This window comes from Pseudorasbora parva, chromosome 15, assembly GCF_024679245.1.
Source record: "Pseudorasbora parva isolate DD20220531a chromosome 15, ASM2467924v1, whole genome shotgun sequence".
Lineage (NCBI taxonomy): Eukaryota > Metazoa > Chordata > Actinopteri > Cypriniformes > Gobionidae > Pseudorasbora > Pseudorasbora parva.
The window spans coordinates 18,103,002-18,125,063 of record NC_090186.1 but is presented as its reverse complement, the minus strand read 5'-3'; the positions used below and the strand labels follow the sequence as shown (position 1 = coordinate 18,125,063).

At 35.7% G+C, this 22,062-nt stretch overlaps 2 protein-coding genes across 3 annotated transcripts; one reads left to right on the top strand and one right to left on the bottom strand.

The window, feature by feature from the left end:
• The first annotated feature begins 7,311 nt into the window (after positions 1-7,311).
• On the top strand, positions 7,312-15,447 carry rd3 (retinal degeneration 3, GUCY2D regulator). Of its 2 annotated transcripts, none has more exons than XM_067418547.1 (3): positions 7,312-7,524; positions 8,325-8,663; positions 13,581-15,447. In XM_067418547.1, exons 2-3 carry the CDS (start codon positions 8,377-8,379, stop codon positions 13,945-13,947), a joined length of 654 nt encoding a protein of 217 aa, XP_067274648.1. In that variant the 5' UTR covers positions 7,312-7,524; positions 8,325-8,376; the 3' UTR covers positions 13,948-15,447. The 2 variants fall into 2 exon arrangements, with proteins under 2 accessions (XP_067274648.1, XP_067274647.1); XM_067418546.1 differs by having other exon boundaries at positions 7,316-7,524; positions 8,300-8,663.
• Positions 15,448-15,979: 532 nt separating this feature from the next.
• si:ch211-22i13.2 (uncharacterized protein LOC553945 homolog) lies at positions 15,980-21,164 on the bottom strand. Its single transcript, XM_067417274.1, has 7 exons — positions 20,946-21,164; positions 20,585-20,654; positions 20,311-20,472; positions 19,214-19,272; positions 18,869-18,958; positions 18,628-18,720; positions 15,980-16,714 (listed from the first exon to the last, which is right to left on the bottom strand). The coding sequence occupies exons 1-7, from the start codon at positions 20,946-20,948 to the stop codon at positions 16,664-16,666; spliced, it is 528 nt and encodes a 175-aa protein (XP_067273375.1). The 5' UTR covers positions 20,949-21,164; the 3' UTR covers positions 15,980-16,663.
• Positions 21,165-22,062: the final 898 nt, after the last annotated feature.

Genomic DNA, 22,062 nt, shown 5'->3' with positions numbered 1-22,062 from the left:
TCTCCAGTTTAGTCAACTCTGGAGTAGACCAAGTCTAGGACTATTTAAACAGAGAAATTATTGATTGATTGATTGATTGATTGATTGATTGATTAATTGATTGATTGGTTGATTGATTGATTTAAACACAACAATATGTGTATTTTTTCAGCAAAATATTAAAATCATGCTAATTATATAAAGGCACCAAATAATTGAAAGTAAAAAGTGATATCTGTTTATAAGTAAAAGTTGACAGAAGTCCCTGCTGTGTCTGACATCCTAAATAATAATAATAATAATAATAATAATAATAATAATAATAATAATAATAATAATAATAATAATAATAATACATTTTATTTATAATGCACTTTATATTAAACAAAATCTCAAAATGCTATTAAAAAACAATCAACAACAATAAATAAATAAGTAAATTAATAAAATAAAATAAATAAAACTGAAAAATAAGATAAAATAAAGAAGTAGCAAGTCAATTAAAAGCTCTGCTAATATATGACTATAACATATTTACTTATTTTCTCAATACCTATAAGCAGGTCTGGAACTAGCAGTAACGGATTTGTAACAGTGGTCAAAGTCTCCCTCTAGTGGTTAAAAGATAAAAAAAGAAACATTTGGCAAATTATCCTACAGTCGTTTAAACGTTCGAACCTTGATCCAATCCACGGCATAAGCACTTAAATATTTAGTAAATAGTAATGGGAAGAAGGGGAAGTGTTTATAAATAAACACCTATGCTATAAATAATTTATATTATGGTATGTATTTAGGCCTAAAGCTAATCACTGCAAATGAACTGTGCTGAGTGATAAACTGTGAGGGGCGGTGTCCCTGACAGGATTTAAATTAAATCAGGAGTTGGCCTTAATCTAGAATAGCTAATCGTGGCTTTAAAAAATAGCTTTCTTAAACACATATTAAATACAGATTACTGACTACTGATATTACTGACTATTAAGACCTGAGCTAAATTAATTTTCACCAACTGTGCTAATCTGAAATAGCATGACATAGGTTGCCTAAAACATGGAATGGACAAAGAAAAGCTTAAAATTTCATGGAAACGAAAAGCAAATCCAAGGAAAACAATGATAGCAGAAAAAAGACTGCAATCAAAAATAAATAATAATAATAAATAAATAAATAAATAAATAAATAAATAAATAAATAAATAAATAAATAAATAAATAAATAAACGGAACAAGAGAAAATATTAATTAAAAAAAAAACGACACAGATCAGCTGTGGAATCTACAACAACCCTAAAGGGACATGGTGAAGGAGTGCAATACGTGTGTGTGTGTGTGTGTGTGTGTGTGTGTGTGTGTGTGTGTGTGTGTGTGTGTGTGTGTGTGTGTGTGTGTGTGTGTGTGTGTGTGTGTGTGTGTGTGTGTGTGTGTGTGTGTGTGTGTGTGTGTGTGTGTGTGTGTGTGTGTGTGTGAGCCTGTTTATGTGGTTTATGAGGACACAAATTTGTATAACTACATGGGTATTACACTATAAATGTGGTTTATGAGGACATATCAAATGTCCTCATAATTCAAATGGCCTTAAAAACATACTAAATGATGATTTTTTGAGAAAGTAAAAATGCAGAATGTTTCCTGTGATGGGTAGGTTTAGGTGTAGGGGCAGTGTAAGGGGATAGAAAATACGGTTTGTACAGTATAAAACCCATTACGCCTATGGAGAGTCCCTGTAAACCACATAGACCAACATGTGTGTGTGTGTGTGTGTGTGTGTGTGTGTGTGTGTGTGTGTGTGTGTGTGTGTGTGTGTGTGTGTGTGTGTGTGTGTGTGTGAGCCGTTTTTATGGCTTTCTAAATGCTTTAGAAAGATGGCATAAGTAATCTTTGTTGCATTATATGCCAACGGTGACCATTAAAAAAAATGGGAAAAACGTTTTTTGATCAAAGTTTTGGTTCCTTAACTTTTAAGGCCAATTAATTTCCAGAGATAGCGGATCTCAATGTGGCTCCATGAGACATTGGTAAACATTTCCAATGGTCCCCCAACAACAAATAATGCTGAAACTAGAAATGTATCTTTTTTCTGTCATCACAATTGAATATTCCTGTCTAAATGTGCCATCAATACCTTCCCATATTGTGTATAAGTATTAAATATATCTCAATATCCTTCAATATTCTCATTCTTAATAAACTTTTCCTTTGTAACTTTCATTTTAAAGGCCCTATATGGTTCAGTCCCAGATATAATGTGGCTCCATGATCAAATTATTCAACATTAATTTTTTTACACCAAGGTTGCTATATTAAATATAATCTAAGCCTATTCAAAATGATAAACTTTAAAGTTATTTATTTATTTATTTTGTCAGGAAGATTATGACCCCAAATAAAACAATGATTTGTCTTGATTAATTCTCAAAAAGAAATGATTAATTCTCAATTTAGGGCATAGGCTATGCCTGAAAATACGAGACCGATCTCACGAAAATGCGTATAAATAGTACGAGTTTGCAATCTCGTGGAATGTGCATATGGTACGCGGTTTTTCACGTGCATATGATACTCACTTTATGGCGTATTATACATACGGACAAGCTGATCTTGAATTCTCCTGTTATGACGTCATGACAGGAAAGGTTTCCTTAGTAGAGAATGGATTCAGTTTATCAGTCGCAATGTCAGCACAGGCTTTACCATATGGATTCAACAGCACCGCCACAAACAGTGAGTAACAGTGTTCATTAATGCCTGATCTGCGATCAGTGAGTTCTGCATGTGCATGATTACGTTACTGTTGATCATCTGTCCGTCATCGTCTAAAGCCCGCTCTGATGATTTCATTGGTAATTACTAGATAATTACTCCTCTATGGATCAAGGCCAGACTGAACTGCCCGACCTAAACTATTTGTGGGCGGGGTTAAGTTCGGATGGCATCCAGGCTACTGCTGCATTAAAGCGATAGAACATTGTTCGCATTAAAATAAACATGTATTGATGCGAAAATCTATTAATTTCACCACAGATGCATATAGTTTAAAATATAGCCTACTCTTGTTTCAAAGTCTTGGCTTTTTTTCTCAGGTAAAGCAAGGAAACCACACCTTACTGGCATTTAGGTTAAAAAAGTGCCATAATGGATAGCACTCCTCCTTTCTTAGAGGTGGAAAGCAAAGTTCTTTATGACCTGCGCAGGATTTCTTTTAAAAGGGTTTAAAAACGAAAGAAAAGACGAGAGTCGGCTGTTTTTGAATAGCCTATTGTAAGTTTTTTAATTTAAAATGTTTAAATGTTTAATTTAAAAATGTTAAATGTTTAAATGTTTTGCCACTTGTGTGAGCTAAATCTAAGGTCCTAGGCTATATAAACATGAATTAATGAATTGAATAAAATGTCTTTTAAATGTAGTATATGTTAACCTGACTTCTATGAAAGAGTAAACAAGGAGAATTGCAATTCTGACGAGCCATGTTCAGTAACAACTTTTGGATTTTAAATAAAAAACAATGAATAAATGCTGTGTTTGTGGTATGCAACAGCGGATCAGTTGCGGACTGCAAATGCAGCATATGTGAAAGCACAACAGGGCGCGCGGATCCTGCACCGCATACGCAACATGCACCGCACATGCACTGCAGACGGAGTATGTGTGAAACGGGCGTTACCGGTTAGGAACGACATGAGTGGAAACTGCCCCTCAGAAGATAGGAGAACTTTATGAAAATAAGGTTTAGGGATTTAGGGAAGGGTCTGATGCAGGAAACAGGAAATGAATCAATAAGAAAACCCTGATTGGAGTTATCTTATTTGACGATTATGTGAATTGAGCAATAGGCCTACCCGAGCAATGCTGTTGTTCATAATATAAATGGAATCTGGCTCTTGTCACGCGCCACAGGCAGAAACATTGCTTTTAAACAACGGCTCAATAAACAAGTTGTTAGCTTTTAAATTGAGAAACTTACACTGTAGACCAACTGCTACTGCTATGACTTCCTAACTAAGCAACATAATCCACCGCTGAGACTCTGAGCAGCACATTAGTAGTGTTTTGTTTCCGAATTAATCGTTTGAGTGAATGATTATGATGTGAGTCACTTGACTCCACTGGCGTAATGTTGTAACCTGCAGAAAAGGTCACTTAAATTGCCCACTGAAAAGCTAAGTGAGTCTAGGTTTTGACTGTATGATGAGCTATTTACAGACATAATAGACCATCGGCATGGAGTGTGAGCGTACAGTATTGTATTCGACTCATTAAGGGACCATAGTATGTCATGGTTTTACTGTTAAGCTTAGACATCTGCTGGATCCCTTTCCATCTGTTGTCTTCCAGTCCACTGCTGAGCTGTTCACTCAAAACACGTCTGTCAATATCTCTTATACAGTGGAGGAAACATTAGTAAAATCAAATTAATAATAATGTGTAATTATTATTAGTAATTTGGTATGTAAAATTTATAAGAAATATAACGCTATTTTTAACCCAGTAAAGAAATAAACAAAATACACAAGCTGTCAGGGAACGTTCTGGCAAGGTTCTCTTAAAGTAATGAAAATAACTTTCTTCCTGTTACTTTAATAGAATGTTCGTTCTGAGTTATCCAGTCTTTAATAATGTTCTCAAAAGTTAGCACAAAAAAATTATATATACAATGTTTATGAATGTTTGTCTAATATTCTGTAAATGTTACTTGTTTTAGGATGTTCATTTAAAAGTAGCATTCTCATAATTAATCTTCATAATTATTCATTTGTTAAATAAATGTTTGTTAAAATTCCTTTAAAAGGGTTCATGAACTGAGAAAATTAAAGCAAATTAAAAACATTTTTTAAATTAGGATCTATAAGGAAGGCAAGCACCGACTTTGCAGAAGAATATCAACGCCTTCTTCATCACTGCCTGTTTAGCCCCACCCATCGATTTCCTTACGACAGTGCCTAATGTTAAGTAACATAGCCCTATCTGGTGTTAAAGCAGATCGAGTTACCAAGCAATAAACATGCTGTTGAGGATTACAAAATGCTTGATCTGAAATGTAATGAATCATGTACAGTCAGCCAGATGTCCTTTGTCTGCGTGTCAGTGAATAAAACCAATGACTAAATGTTAACTTGCGTTGTTTCTCTTAGTAGGATGAAAATAATCTGTTATTTAATGGTGATTAAATTCTATAAAGAAAGCGATCAAAGAAAGCTTCCTTCGCATTCGTTGGAGCAGTGCACAATGGAGCTGTTAATCAAACAGCAAGAGCTTATCAGTGACGCATTTATCAGTGACTCCCGTTTTATTCAACTAATCACTTACCTTTATAACGTTTGCACTTTTAGTGAAGATGGAAGCATTTGTTAGTGTACAGAAACTGAGTTGCAATGACAAGATCACTGCTTTCATGCACTCAACATGTCTGTTATCAGCTCATCTCAGCTCAGCTAATGTTCATCTCTGCAACCTGTCATGCCACAATCTTAATATAATTACATAGATCTAAATACAAACCCGATTCCAAAAAAGTTGGGACACTGTACAAATTAAATAATTTGTATTTAATTTGAATGAATAAAAACAGAATGCAACAATGTGGAAGTTTCAAATTTCAATATTTTATTCAGAATACAACAAATATGACATATATCAAATGTGTAAACTGTGAAAATGTATCATTTTAAGGGGAAAATTAGTTGATTTAAAATGTCATGGCATCAACACATATCAGAAAAGTTGGGACAAGCCCATGTTTACCACTGTGTGGAATCCCCTCTTCTTTTTATAACAGTCTGCAAACGTCTGAGGATTGAGGAGTTGCTCAATTTTAGGAATAAGAATGTTGTCCCATTCTTGTCTAATACAGGCTTCTAGTTGCTTAACTGTCTTAGGTCTTCTTTGTCGCATCTTCCTGTTTATGATGTGCCAAATGTTTTCTATGAGTGAAAGATCTGGACTGCAGGCTGGCCATTTCAGTACCCGGATCCTTCTTCTATGCAGCCATGATGGTGTAATTGATGCAGTATGTAATCTGGCATTGTCTTGTTGGAAAATGCAAGGTCTTCCCTAAAAGAGATGATGTTTGGATGGGAGCATATGTTGTTCTAAAATTTGGATATACCTTTCAGCATTTAAAATTTTGATTAATCTGACCACAGAACAGTTTTCCACTTTGCCACAGTTCATTTTAAATGAGCCTTGGCTGAGAGAAAACGCCTGCACTTCTGAATCATGTTTAGATATGGCTTCTTTTTTGACCCTTAAAATGTGTTTATACCATGACATTTTAAATTAACATATTTTCCCCTTAAAATTATACATGTTTGATTCTAACAGAAGGCATAACCTGAAGATCCAGTTAAGCAATAAATAATTTCTTAAAGTTTGTCCTTTGCTGCATTAGCTTATAATTTATTAGCTTATAATTTATTTTTTTATTCCAAATGTGATCAATGCTTACTTGCTAAGTACTAGATGTGTTGGGGAATTTAACATGTGATATTTAAAATAATTTCTGCTGAAATTAACGAAGTGACTAGATTTGTTTTGGCCTGGTCCTCTCTCGTCTTCCACTGTCTTTGCTCCTCTCTTTATACTCCCGTCACTCAGCCATATTGAGACCAGACCAACTTTTTTGGAATCAGGTTTGTATAATGCCATATCTTAATATAATTACATAGATCTAAATGTAATGCAACACTTATTATACTGTAATAGTAAAAATGCCCTCTTTTAACAGAGAGAGAGTAATACTTAGCTATTTTTAAATGGAAAGACGTTAGCCAATCCCATCAGTGGGTGTTTACACTGAAGTAGTATAAGTAGAAGTTTAAACAGCAGAAAAGACCTTTAAAAACAAAGCGTTCAAACCAGAGAACTAAAATCAAGGTAGAAAAAAAAGCCTTTTATTTATATATTATGACAATTTTTGATGTAAAAAGCATTTTAACGTTATAAGTGCACCCCAGGAAACATCATAAAACAATAAAACAACTCTGTTCATGACCCCTTAACATTCAGAGAACATTCAGGAAAAAAAAGTTTTCAGAACTCAGTGGAACATATCTTTGTTTTCAGTATGTGAAACTTGCATTAAGGCTCATGATTTTTGGAACATTCTCAAATCATGATGAATAACACTATCATGAGATTTTTACAATTACAATTTAAATGTCATGTAATTGCTTTCATAGTTCAGATGAGCTCATTTACAGGAGGATGGCTGTCTGTAAATGCTGATTATAATATAATGAAGGGGAACAAATAATAAGGCCTCAACGTTAGCCTTTTACCAGATAACTCGTCTTAGTCACGTGCCCTCGTAGCCCACACATGCCCGTAATCTGTTTATGCAGCGCATGACCCATCCTCCCCCTCTCTTCTGCCCTCCCATCCCGTCTGCTGCCTTTCAGCTGATGATGCATGTGGCAGAATAGGCTCGGGGAGCATCGCTATAGCAACCGAAAACAGAAAGGCACTTCAGAGCAATCTCAAAGAGGAAATGTGACCTGGGCCATTGCACAACTACAAGCCCTACAAGACAACTGGATCCCTTATCAAGGTAAGAATGGGCAAATGAGAAATGAATAAACAAGAGATAGCAAAAGAGACTGGGGGAGGAGTAGGTAGATGAACAAAGAGGAAGAAAAGCATAAGACTAAGACATTTTACACGTTTTGAGAAGATAAACAGAATCATCGGCAGTGATATAGGATGTTAGTGGTATCAGGTGGAAATTAATTATATTTTTTAGTTTAAAAGCTTAAAATGTTTGTCAGTTCAGCATTTAATCCACAATAATCTCTTTTTGATGGACAACATCATACATTTACTTATTAATAAATGAAGTAAATAAATGACTGCTTTGATCAAATTGTCAGTAGGGATATGGCTATTGTCTCCAAATGAATGTACCTGAAAGCTTTGACATTTTCTGAAATTATAACCATTTTGCACTTTCCTTCTGATCAGGTCTTCCTTTCGAGGCAGGTTTATGGTTTTTACTAATCAAACTTTTGGTTACCATTGACTTCCATCGTATAGACAAACAAAACTCTTGAGACATTTCTCAAAATATCCTCTTTTGTGATTTGGAAAGACATAAGGGTGATTAAATGATAACAGAATCTTAATTTCTGGGTAAACTACTCATTTAACTGCTCTTAATTTCAAATGCTCTTTATAACAGGACAGTAACCAATGACAATGTACCCAAAGTCAGTAAGTCTAAGGCAATAACATTAACTATAGCATTTTCAGGGGGGAAAGACTACTGTGCCTGGGTCAAAATGACCGGAACACATCACAATAATTAAATTACTCTTTTATGCAACCAGGTCAAATTTTACTGCACCGCTACAGGCAAAAGTGAGCAGCAGAGGCTCGGGTGACCACGGCAGATACACAAGCGAGCATGTCGTGGTTTAGCTGGAACGAGCCTTACGGTCGGAGCCTACGACGTGAGCCTTCTGAAGTGGTTGTGGATACCCTGATGCTGGAACTAAGCTGGCAGATAAAGGAGGCCGAGAGGCTGCAGCGGGAGCGAGACAATGAATATCGGAGGCTGAAGAGCGGCGTGGACTACAGCTGGCTCATGAGCCCCCCACGTTGCTCATATGACATCAGCCAAGGAGAAAGACTGGGACTTGAGGACCTGTGTAGCAAAGTTCCACCATCATACTGCGGACCTGCAATACAAAAGTAAGACAGATGGATTAAACGCTGCATATAATTGCACCTTTTGTTTTCAACATGACGCTGTTCGTCATTGCAGGTTCAGGGGAGGTTGATCTGGGTAATTAGTTTACTAAGCTGTCTTTGTGATGTCTCTTCCAAGAAGTGCACAAAGACTGCTATGCAGTTTCTAGGTGAACTAAGTAGCTCTAACCTGCTGAAGTGATAATTGTAAATCACACACAGGCCTCATGGGATGCACACCTGACAGATTCAGATGAGCCCCAACTGACGCTGTTCCTTTTTGTTCAGTTAGCAACAGCGCAATAGCATAGCAACCGATTTTTTTGCTCAACCCCCCTTTATCGATAACCAACACCCATTAAATGGGATATTTCAAAAAACAAAACAAAAAAAAACATTGTAAATATTTACTTTGTTTTGCTTACCTTTTTCTTTTTTCCGTGGAACATATAATATTTTGAGAATTTGTTTTTGAGAATTTTTTTCTTTTTTTGCAATGGAAGTCCGTTGTAACCAAAAGGTTTTGTACATTTTGGTAAACTTCAAATATATTAGTTCCCTTTTGAAAGGGAACTTGCGCTGCATCTCCTAAAGAGAGCTATGGGGAATGCCTAATACCCTGACACACTACCCTACCACCTGAGCTCTATGAGCAGAGGCCTCAGCATGACTACTCTCTAAATCGAGAGAAGACCTAACTACGTTCCATGTTCAGTATATCTTACAAGGAGGCTCACAGATAGCCTACAACTCGTAATTGCTATCCTGGCAGAGGTCTAACTACATCCCACACCTGTCAAGGAGGCTTCACATAGAATCTAGCAGAGGCAGAGATCAGGGGAGGCCTAAACAGAGAGAGCGTTGTTATGCCAGTCCGCTCTGCAAAGCTTTGTGGGCCAGTTAGACTAAGTAGCTAGCTCTTTCTCAGCTTTTTTGTCTACTGCCTTTTGGTTAGAGCATAGGTTAGTCTCTTATTGAGGATGGGGACTCCTTTGAGTCTTTGACTTATATCAGCAATTAAGGCATGTATTCCGTAAGCATGGAGGTATAGGTATTTAATTCTCCCAGCACTGTCTAGAGGTCAAAGGGTTAGTTCACCCAAAAATGAAAAATGATCTCATTAATTACTTACCCTAATGTAATCTGACACCCTTAAGACCTCTGTTCATCTTCGGAACACAAATTAAGATATTTTTTTTTAAATCCGATGGCTCAGACAGGCCTTCATTGACGCTAATGAAATTTCCTCTCTCAAGACCCATAAAAGGCACTAAAGACGTTGTTACAAATCCCATCTCACTACAGTGATTCTACAATAATTTTATGAAGGGCCGAGAATTAAATAACGACTTATATAGTGATGGGCCGATTTCAAAACAATGTTGAGAATGGTTAAGAATCAGTCTATTGATTCATGATTCGGATCGCGTGTCAAACTGCTGAAATCACGTGACATTGGCGATCCGAATCATGAATCAATAGACTGATTCTTAAACATTCTCAACATTATTTTGAATTCGGCCCATCACTGTATAAGTCGTTATTTAGGGTTTTTTTATGCAGCGTTTAATTTTCTTGTCGCTTCATAAAATTATTGTAGAATCACTGTAGTGAGACGTCTTTGTAACGACGTCTTTAGTCCTTTTATGGGTCTTGAGAGAGGTAATGACATTGGTGTCAATGAAGGCCTGTCTGAGCGATCGGAATTCAACAAAAATAACTTCATTTGTGTTCCAAAGATGAACAGAGGTCATGCGGTTGTCGAACGACATTAAGATAAGTAATTAATGAAAGAATTTTCATTTTGGGGTGAACTAACCCTTTAACTGTGTCAAGACATGCAAACACTATACAAACATAATGCAGCTAGAACCGGAATCAAGGCTTCATCGAGATAACATTCTTACACAGATAAGCGCAATTAAACATTTTTAAGATTAAGAGGAGCTCTTTTGTTTGTTTTTTATCAACAAATTTAATCAGGCAATTCCAACTGTAATAACTAATGTGCTCAGTCACAGAATCAGACATGACTGCTATTTATATATAGCTCATTTCCCATTATGAATTATAATACCATTTGGTCCATTGGGTCGGATTGCTTTCACACCTCAAGCGAACTGCCCCTGAGTTTGTTTGCAATCTGGCCAAGACCACCCGATTGTTTTTGTGCGGATCCAAGTGCGATTGCCATGTTCATGTAGGCCTATGCCTAAATGAACCAAACCATGCGAGAAAAATGGACTATGTTACCCTAAATTAACCAAACCAAGCAAGAAAAATGAACTATGTTACCCTAAATTAACCGAACCAAGCAAGAAAAATGGACTATGTTACGAAAGCACCCTAGAGAATTTATTAATTACAGAAATTAGAAGGAAGATTAAGAGACTGATTCATTGATTTAATTGGAAAGATAAGAACCTTGCTTGGAAACCTATTTTAAGACTGCCTAAGAACTTAGTATGTAGAGCAAGAGCATGTAGGTTTTGAGAGGCTGTTTACACTGATGAGTCAAGTACTTATGTTCTGCTCCCATAGGGCCACAGGTGATAATTAACCTGAGAAAGCTAGGCTGATATTTTGTGTTATGTAAAATAATCAGTGGAGGTGACCCCCCTGAAATACTGTTATGTGGTTGATTAACACACAATTTCTACATTTCAAAATGGCTTCTTTAAATTCTGTTCTGTGTGTATCTTGTTATAATCATTCAGTTATCATGTTGTTTTTCCTTGAGGTCTACTTACAGTACACATGACCACTTTCCATTCTTTACTTAACCCTTACAATGAAAGATACTGAGTGTCTATTCACATTAAGTGCAAGTTTGACAGTACTGATTTTAAAGTCAATTTATTTAGCCAAACAAAGTAATGTAGCAGCCACTCAAAATAGTCAGTGTCATGTTTACTACTCACCCGCTGCAAAATAATCATACTTCAGTTCTCAAAAATGTATATTTATTTGACAAATTGACTAAGCCTTGTCAAATGATATTGTTTCAACTGTTACAAGAGTCGAGTGAGCGATCTGTAAGCAACTAAACAGTTGTAGTAAATGTAATGTTAGTTAGCTTCTGAGTTGTGTTAATGATGAAATATAGGCTCATTTAGATTTTAATCCGTCTAAAGGGATGAACATACGTATCTACTGTTGTATTTTATGACAACACTGGCAGGAAATAATATTAACCTTTGTCATTTGACAAACTGTTATGTGAGCTAGCCTACTTAGAGTTCCCAATTGTTATTTTAGTAGCATTTAGATTAGACAACACAGGGGATATTATCGTAATGTTTTCTTACTAAGAAACTTTCAATTTAATTAGAAATGGGTTTGACAGTCAAAAAGTGGATAAAATCACTACTTACAGTTTGCAGGAATATGGACTCGGCCCTTTCTTCAGTTTTAGACGCTGAGCGAATCCTGCTATATTGCCCCAGGTTAGAAAAACTCTCCATGGTGAAATGGGCCGAGCAAACGAACAAGTTTGAATTAAATTGTTGCGGTATCCGATTGTAAATAAACATCAACCATGACTGTTGACATTTTTTATCTGTGGGAAGGGTATGAAAAGTCCTCACGTCCCCTGCACAGCCTGGAACATGATATTTATTTTCCTGATCTTTCGTTTTCGCTATCCTTGTGTGACGCTTGTTTATCTGCTGAACTCCCGACGCGTGTTTATCTGCACTGCGCAGTTCCGCCTGACAATACACATTAGCTGGCATTCAAATGTTGGAGGCGTACATATTAAGGATCCCATTACCAGTACATATTAAATATCCCATGTGATGTCCATGTACTGAACTCTTTTTATTTAACTATGGCAAGGTTAATTACATTTTTCATTCTAGGACACTTTTAAGAAAATATTCTAAATGTGGAAATAAAGTGCCAAACAAAATGTTTAATAATAATAAAACCATTTATTGGGTAGGGATAGGTGTAAGGAGGGCTTTTATTGTCCCTTTAAGGCAGCATTCCATTTAATAATTTAAATAAAAATAATAATTTGTTATTATTGCATCCTGTTAATGTACAAAAATACTGATGTGCAAATAGTATGTATCTGTCAAAATAAATGATAAATTACATGTAATTACTATTTAGGGGCGCAGGGCAGCGAAGCAAGGGCATTCTGGGAGTTGTTGTCTTTCATCCACATGAGCCAAAAATACATTTTATATCTTTTCTCAGTCTAGAAGGCACCAAATTCAAAAATAATTTCACATTTCTAACACATAAATGACCCAGTTTAAATACACATTCATCTTCCCAGCACTGAAGTCCTTTAGAAAAAATTATATTTTCAATGAATGTAAATATAATTTAGTTGTTATTAACACTTGGTGTAAATATCATCTATCGTTATTTGCACCTAGTGCTGCTTAAAGATACAGTGGTTTATTTTTGTCACTGCACATACAGATATGTAACAGGCCTGTTATGATTGGCTAATCTCTTTGCATGTGAAATTAGTAACAGCACCCACAGGGGGGCTCCTGACTAACCAAGACCCTTAGAACCGTCCACTTATGTTAGGATCATATGGAAGCTCTTTAATTGCGATTTTATACCTCACTTGTCTCTATATCTCATAATGTGCCTTTAAATTGTATAATTGCAGCTCTGATTATTGCAATTTCGACTTAATTTCTCGCAATTGCAACATTATATCTTCTAATTGCAACTTTATTTCTCACAATGTACTCTCTATTTATGTTTGACTTTGTTTCTTGCGAAGATGACAGTCACGTTGTTTGGCATGTTTCTTCGAAAATCTTGGTGTATTACACTCCCAGCACATCAGCAACAATATTTACTTCAGCGCCCATATTAACAGATATGTAGCTACTTGGAGAAAGTGTCACAAAACCTTCCCTTCTCTTTTTATACTCTCTTCTCTATTCTAAGGTTTCGGCAAGTGCTGATGGAGAATGAACCTGAGGTGCAAGTGGTTTCCGGACTCTTCCGCTCTGTGCTTGTGGAAACACTTGAGCGTGTTCATGAGGAGCAAGAGGCTCAGCGTTTGACCCACCAGTGGAACAACAGACGTTCAATAAGCCTGTCGCTGATGAGCTTTAAATCTCGAGTGCGGATTAACCCTTTTGGCAGCACCTTGGGACTTAAATCAAACAGTTACGGCTCAGAGGAAGATGGCATAGACGTCAAGACTGTGTGTGGAGATGTTGAAAAGGGCCTTAGTCAGACAGCAGAGAAAACACAGCGCGTGTGGAGCATGCCAGAGTTCAGACACAAGGGAATCAACGGTAAAGCTTGAGTGTCTGTGAGTGGGATTCAGCAGGATCTCATCCTGTTAACACCTGGCTGATATTCCAAGCATCACCTTTACTTTCAGTGTATTTATATTTGAGGCGTAAGCATGAAGGCAAAAGGTATGTTCTTGTTGGGAACTAAACTAGTCTTATAAGACAATCAGCACAAATCGATAATCTGTTACAGAATATAAACCCCGAGTTTTTTTTATGAATGAATGAATGCAGTAAAAAATAGGCAAAAAAACATATTTATCTGATCACTTACCATCAGATTACATTCGTACGACAGGTTGTTTTGGAATACTACAATTGCCTAATTTATCCCTTGAATTTGGCAAAAGTAAAAAAGAAGGGTTTTTTATATAACCCTTCTGTTTTCAAATAATCCAGTGCAGGTCTACTTTTTTTATTTTATTAACTTTGCCCCCTTTTTAAACCAGGTGGGCCTGTATTTGCTGTGGAAATGTTCAGATACTTGTGATTTGATAGAATGTTTCTTGTAATCTTGTCAAATATATGTGCAATTGAGTAAGTAATGAGGTGTTTGCACGATAGTACAATCAATGTTACTATAGAATTTAGAGTGTTGCACTATGAAAACAATACGTTTTCCTTTTGTTGTGCTGAAAAAATAAAGAGCTTGTGATTCTGAGATAGTGACTATTTTTTTCCCCAAATGCCTCTATCCTGTACACCTTTCTGATTGTTGTCAAATATTGTAAAAGGTAAATTATACAGTTCATGTTCTATCTAAAGATCAACCTTTCCTTGCTCAAAGAATGATGTTGCATATTATGTCTATCAGTTAGGAGGCCATGCTGGTGTAATTCTAAAAGGTTTTATTGTATTTATTTTTTAAATGAGCAAAACATATAGCATACCCAAATTTTATAATAAATAAGCTAAAGGCTATTTTTTTTTATGGAACTTTTATTTGTTCCACTACACAGTAGCTGAAGAAAATCTCAAGCAATTTCATGGGGTTTTAAAATTCTTTTAATCCCACCATTCACAATTTGTCCTCACTTATTTTAGTGTGGTAATAAAAATCAACTTCTATAATAAAGCAAATGTTAAATTATAATGTAAATTTAAGATGTCTACATGAGTTCGGGCAGGTCTAACATTGTTGGGGAGTTTGGTCATGTGACCAACAATGTTTCCTGATGCTCATCATGAAAGGGTTATGTATTGTATATCTATTAATAGATGGATTACTCTGTTGTCAGACTACAGATGTGATGAAGATTATCTATCTATCTATCTATCTATCTATCTATCTATCTATCTATCTATCTATCTATCTATCTATCTATCTATCCATCCATCCATCCATCCATCCATCCATCCATCCATCCATCCATCCATCCTGTACTTATTTATATAATAACTACCTTCTGGTTTATAAATAGTAAGATTTAAAAAATTGTGTAATTTTGTCATCCTTTTATTTGATTATTTGTGCCGTACTGCTGCATCGGAAAGTTGTGTTGTCCTTTTAAATGGATTAACCTACTTCTTTGTTAATGGAATAAAACAGTAATTCCAACTATTTTAAGTCTTTAAATTAATTATTGGAGGTTTGTCATTTTTTAACGCATTAACACCATATAGACTTAAGACTTCCTTCCTGTGTTCTACCACTATATATATATATATATATATATATATATATATATATATATATATATATATATATATATAATTTTGTACATTATTAACATTTAGTATCCTTACAAATACCATACAACTTCATATATGTGTGGAAAATATTGATAAAATACTATGTAATAAACTATACCTATACTATTACTGATGAATATTACTGGAGAAATAAGAAACCTGTCTGTCGACAAAAATGTGTGGAACAGAGCGCTGGGATGCTGATTAATGTATATTAATTCATGCAGCATCAAAGCCTGTGGAAATTAATATATTCAAACACTTCCCCAGCTATAAGACCTGCTTTAGGTTTAAAAAAAATTAGAATGCTGATGATATATGTGGCATCAAAACCTTTTTGAGACTATAAAATAAAGGACACAATTTATTTAATAATAACCTACTGTCATCATAACGATTAGAAGCACATGATTCACAATGGCAGATCAGAAGCTGTTGTCAACTACCTGCTGGTGGTGCCTTTGCATTCGGCTCACCACAGTAAATACACCGATTATCAGGGGATGACTAGGAAAACATCATTGGAACAACACCAATACAATGTTGTCTCAAATTTGAAGTTTTTTTTTTTAAATGATCCACTTTGAGACATAATATACAACCTTCATCTCTGTGGGAATCAGCCCAAACTGTTCATATTTTAATCACATAACATCTTTCTCTGAAATAACTTGGCTGATACAGTTTTTTACTTGAGCTTTGCATTTAAAAATGAGAATACAAGAATACTTATTTTGTCTACAATTTCAGTAACATGTAACAATGTCACATCCAAGCTACAGCTCTTATAGGGTACAGTTTATCATACATAAAACATAAGTACTGGAGGACAAAGCCTAGAATAAAAGAAAAAGAAAAAAGGACAATAATTATCTACATAAAGAATTTATGGGAAGGAATTGTCAATGTATAACATCAGGCAACAACATTAATAGTTGAAGATGGTCTTTCCCTGAGTGGTGGTCAGGTGAATAATGCAAAAAACAAACAAACAAACAAAAATAACTGGTTCTGTAGTTCCAGGTCTGGACTGAATCAGAAGGTGGAGTTTAAGAAATCCAGCAGTTCAGCTCTGTTTTTGTCCCTCTGTTTCAAAGAAAAGAAACAAGTGGATGATAGATATGTGCACAACCCTAAACCTGACTTTAGTCCATCTGATTTACATTCTAACCAAGTGGTATCCTCCCACATATTCTCTTGAAGCCAATACGGAAGTGACTTAAACTGCAATTTATCGACTGTCTGCTAGAGACAGGCTCCAAAAGGGAGCGGAATCTCATTGAGATCCATGTTAAAATGTTACAGCAGAAAATAAAATGATTACAGTCTGGTACAAATTGTGGTTTTGGTCTATATAACTAATTTTGCCCTTCACGACAACTGTGAGGGGGTGAATTTTTTATAACTAATTTTTTTTACATTATATAAAGCCTTAAAGTTCTGCATAATTAAGGGCGTGGCCACTGAGTTACAGGTGGATTGCCGTTTGTCTGCTGTCTGTTAGTCCTCATCATGTCGCCTCAGCTCTGCCCATGTCCCGCCTCTCTGCCCATTGTCAGTTAACCGGGAGTGAAGTGCGCCCCATGAAGACGCGTTGCGAGCTCAGCCTTACTTTATGTTTTAAAACTACTCTTCAGAATCCTATGGGTAAAGTCACGGACCATATTTTTTTTAAACATATTTTTAACACATTTTAATTAGAAATGAGAACAAAACCAGACAAATACTGCACAGAAAAAAAGAAGCATATCACTCTTTTAATTAAAAGAGGAAATATTATGCTTTTTTTTACAAAGTCTTGGGCTGAATCTGGAATCGCCCCCTATACCCTTAAATAAGACATTATTTGAGGGAACAGCCATTTGTAGTGATGTCCTAAACTATAGTGGATGTTACTGAGTGCACTTATTCAATCCCACATTGCACCGCAATAACGATTGTACAGCCGATGTACACACAACGGCTGCCCGAATTCACTCTCTCTCTCATTTTCCTTCACTCCTTCAAGTGAACTATTATTAGTGGACTAACATAGGGAATAGTGAATGAGGGCGATTTCGTTTTTTACCCTTGATTTTGTTTTTAGGGTCTACTAGAATAGGTTTTCATGGTTGAATGTAACAAAAGAAAAAAAACATTTTCCACATTATTCTCTTCCTAGTCTATTAGTGATGCTCTGTTTAGTTCAGTTCTTGTCTCTGTGAAGCCCCTCATTATTAAAAGCACAATATATATCTGATTGGCTGACTGGACTGGTGTGTTGTGATTGGTCAACCGCATTAAGGATGTTCGACAAATGTCACGCTCTTTACCATAACTGTGAGTTTCAACACTACTAAAGCCCTATTCGGACAGGATTAGTTTAAAATGGAGAGGTGGGGTAAAGTAGGTATTACCAGGATTACTCAGTGATTTTAGTCCGGTCCGAATGTGCCATCTGAGTAATTATTACGGACAATGTCAGTAAAGATTACAGCGACTTTTACCTTCTACCTCTCATTAAAAAAAAAAAAAAATACCTAAAAGATACTTATCCCATCCGAAGGTGGAGGTGCTTGAAAAAGCTTTCAGTTGCGTTCTAGGTGGTGGGACAAGTCTGTGGCAAACCTCAAGTAACCTTTTCTGCTAACCATTCAAATAAATAAAAAAAGGTCGAAGTACGTAGTTTTACTGAGATTTCTGATCCTGTGCCATTAAAATTACAGATGTCCTGTGGTTAAAATACATTCCTCCATCTACCCTTGTAAAACGAATTCCATCCGACTGGGGATTAAGTCAACTCGGATTCACCCTCTTTTGCATATGCCGTGGGCGGGAATTATTCAAATAAGGATAAATATAGCAACATGTTTGTTCCCGGAAGAAAACTCAAGACTAGAACAGTATCCCACAACAGAAAGTTGAACATGTTACAAAGCATTTTAGATTTTAGATAAAGCAAATGTTTAATCATCCTTTTCTTTCATGATGTGTAATCTGCACAACAACAAAATACTCACCTGCTTGTCCTTCTTTGATTTTTTCACTTTCATTTTAATCTTTTTCCCTGATATCATACTGTACTTGCCACTTTTCTTCTTTTCCTTAAGATACTGGGGATGACAGAAATTATGTTATATCACTTTTGTGCAAAAAGCTTACAGGAGGAAAAAAAATTAAGTGGAAAAAATATATACAAATAAATAGACCACAGCGCATCACTAAAACATAATCCCCAATATGACATTTTGAGTCGAGCACCTTTGAAATCTGAACAGGTCCAGAGCTGTCATCCTGCCCTTTCTGTCCCTTTTCCTTCTTTCGTTTGTGTATCTTCTCTTTTCTTCCTTTCTAAAATTAAAAAAAAAAGAAATCATTATAATTTTGGAGCTTGACAGTCCCTGGTCCCTAACTGACATTTTATGTCGAGCCGTGTAAAAATTACACAAGATGCTAGTTTTTGTGTTATAAATAACAGTACACATGTTTGTAACATCAAGGATGAATAAATGATAATAAATGATGACAGAATTTTTACTTTCATGTGAGTTGTCCGTTAATATTCGCTCTTGGCCGAGGTATGCAAATTTACAGATCCAACTATACCTTTTTGCCATGTCTCTCTTTCCTTTTCTTTGAAGATTTTCTTTGCTTTTTGCAAGAATCTGGTAGTGGAAGCACAAAAGACATCCAACATTTCTAGCACCTCATCTGCACCTCATCATACATTTTTATTCACTTATCTAAATGGTTTACTCTCTTCTGTTAAAGGGTTAGTTCACCCAAAAATGAAATTGATGTCATTAATGACTCACCCTAATGTCGTTCCACACCCATAAGACCTCCGTTCATCTTCAGAACAGTTTAAGATATTTTATATTTGGTCTGAGAGCATATCCAAGTGTATGCACACTATACTGTCCATGCCCAGAAAGGGAATAAAAATATCATCAAAGTAGTCCATATGTGACATCAGTTAGTTAGTTAGAATCTCTTGAAGCATTGAAAATACATTTCGGTCCAAAATTAACAAAAACTACGGCTTTATTCAGCATTGTCTTCTCTTCCGAGGTAGTTTTCAAACCTCAAATAAAGATTCAAACAGTCATGAATCAGCGTATTAATTCATGATTCGGATTGCCAATGTCACAGTACACAGCAACAACACAGCAGTTTGACACGCGATCCGAATCATGAATCAATACGCAGATTCATGACCGTTTTAATCTTTATTTGAGGTTTGAAAACACATGCAGAAGAGAGGCAATGCTGAAAAAAGTATTAGTTTTTGTTATTTTTGGACCAAAATGTATTTTCGATGCTTCAAGAGATTCTAACTAACTGATGTCACATATGGACTAATTTGATGCTTTTATTCCCTTTCTGGACATGGACAGTATAGTGTGCATACACTTGGATACGCTCTCGGACTACATATAAAATCTCTTAAACTGTGTTCCGAAGATGAATGGAGGTCTTACGGGTGTGGAACAACATTAGGGTGAGTCATTAATTATATAAATTTCATTTTTGTGTGAACTAACCATTTATGGAAGTATGTGAGGTTTTACACCGACAAAAAATATCCTTGAGGACAATACATTTGAGAGTTAAGCAAGAATGTAATGAATTGCTTTTATTATCATTATTATTTAAATGAGTAAATAACACAACATTTATTGTAGCATTTGAATTTAACTTACCTGAGTTACTGGAGCTGGAGTTACTATGTGATGATGAACTGCTGGATGAAGACCGCGAAGATGATGATGAGGCTGAGGAGGAGGATGAAGAAGAACTGGAAGATGATGAGGACGATCTGCTTCGACTTCTTGCTCGCTTCCTATTTTCTCTGTTTTCTCTTCCTGTTAATACATTTAAAAAAACAGTAGGTGTAAACAAAATGATTCCTGCATGTTTGGTGGAGTCAGGTTTAGTGATCCTATTCTTCCAATTGTCTAGACTAGAGAAACTCACCGCTGCTGTCAGACCTTCTTCTGCTTTTTGTACTCGATTCACTTCTCTCCCTGCTGTCCACTTTGGCAGACTGAAAATTACCAAATTAAACATAATAATAAAGCTGGACATCCATTTCCTTTCAAATGTTCAAAACATGGTCAGTGAATCGCAGACTCGGTATGATGCTCAGAAATGCTGTCAAACACAGTCATGACCAGAATGTACACAAGTTCTACTCCCACTAGAAACTACAATCATTCTACAACCATTTGTACTTTATCTTTATAAATAGAAACAAAAGTTTGTTATCCTAAAACGGAAAAGTATCGCTTTATCGGAAGGTTTAGCGAGACTGTTGATTTTAATGCAAGCAGTTTACCATGTTTATGTGTAACTATCCTCAAAACGCGGTCCTTCCGCCCACAACAAAAATGAGAAAAATCAGAGGAACAGCACAATATTGATACAGTCCGTGCTTAAAATAAACTGCGGTAAATGTAAATGCCTCTTTTTCATGTCTGTAATCAGTGCGTGAGTATCAATAAGATAAACACCACTGTGCGGCCATCTTATTTTACGTCATACAAAATAAATATCCGGGTAAGTTATTGCTTTGTAGCGCAGGCGCGTGACCCACACGAGCTGCATTACATTTTCAATTATTTATCGATGTACTATGTATGTACAATTAATTTGCTAATAACGTTTATCTATATCATTATTCATTCATAAACTTTTTTTCCTAAGTTCGTTTTTGAAGACGCACGAAGACCGAAGACGTTATCAGGTGATATCTGTTACTTTTTTAAGCGCTGTTGAGGCGAGGCCAATTACAGGCGATACGTTTGTGATTACATTGATAATTAAATGATAATTTGACCAAACACGAATGTGTTGCTCTAGTAGAAATCCAATTTTGTTGGAGAATATAATAATTTAACATATTAAAACGATTCTATAGTTTAGTAACGTTAAACCTTTCAAGAGGCAAAACACGTTCTGAAATTTAAATGCGGATTGATGAGGACAAGCGCGCGCCGCCCTCTGGATAACATTGGCTTTTTGAAGGACACGTATATGGAGGGATCAGTATAGCCTTTTGCTGGACAAGAAATGCTAAGAATTTTATCTCTATTTTATTGAAATGGCTCTACATTTTGCTAGACAGTTTCTTCTGGTAAGATGCATAGGCCTACATGCACGTTAATGTTAAGTAGCATATTTTAACAGAAACTCTCCCTTAGCCTACCCAATAGTGTCAAACTATTATTCTTTTGCTTAATTCTAAAATATCTATAACCTTGATTAACATTTCATTGTTTTAATACAATACATCAATGCATAATATAATACGGGAGTATTTATTTTGTAATACATGACTTTTTCCTACAGGGTGCGCCCACGACTAAACAAAACTTGTTCCCCCCACCCACCCCATTATTGCAATTTGTTAGTTTTCTCCTCGTCACCCACGGGGATATGGCTAAATGTCTGAT

Coding starts and splice junctions, on each gene's coding strand:
- rd3 (XM_067418547.1), top strand. CDS start 8,377: ATGTCGTGGTTTAGCTGGAACGAGCCTTACGGTCGGAGCCTACGACGT. Junction 8,664..13,580: donor TGCGGACCTGCAATACAAAA/GTAAGACAGATG, acceptor CTCTATTCTAAG/GTTTCGGCAAGTGCTGATGG.
- si:ch211-22i13.2 (XM_067417274.1), bottom strand. Junction 18,721..18,868: donor GACCTGTTCAGATTTCAAAG/GTGCTCGACTCA, acceptor TGTCATCCCCAG/TATCTTAAGGAAAAGAAGAA. Junction 16,715..18,627: donor AATCAAAGAAGGACAAGCAG/GTGAGTATTTTG, acceptor TCTTTGAAACAG/AGGGACAAAAACAGAGCTGA.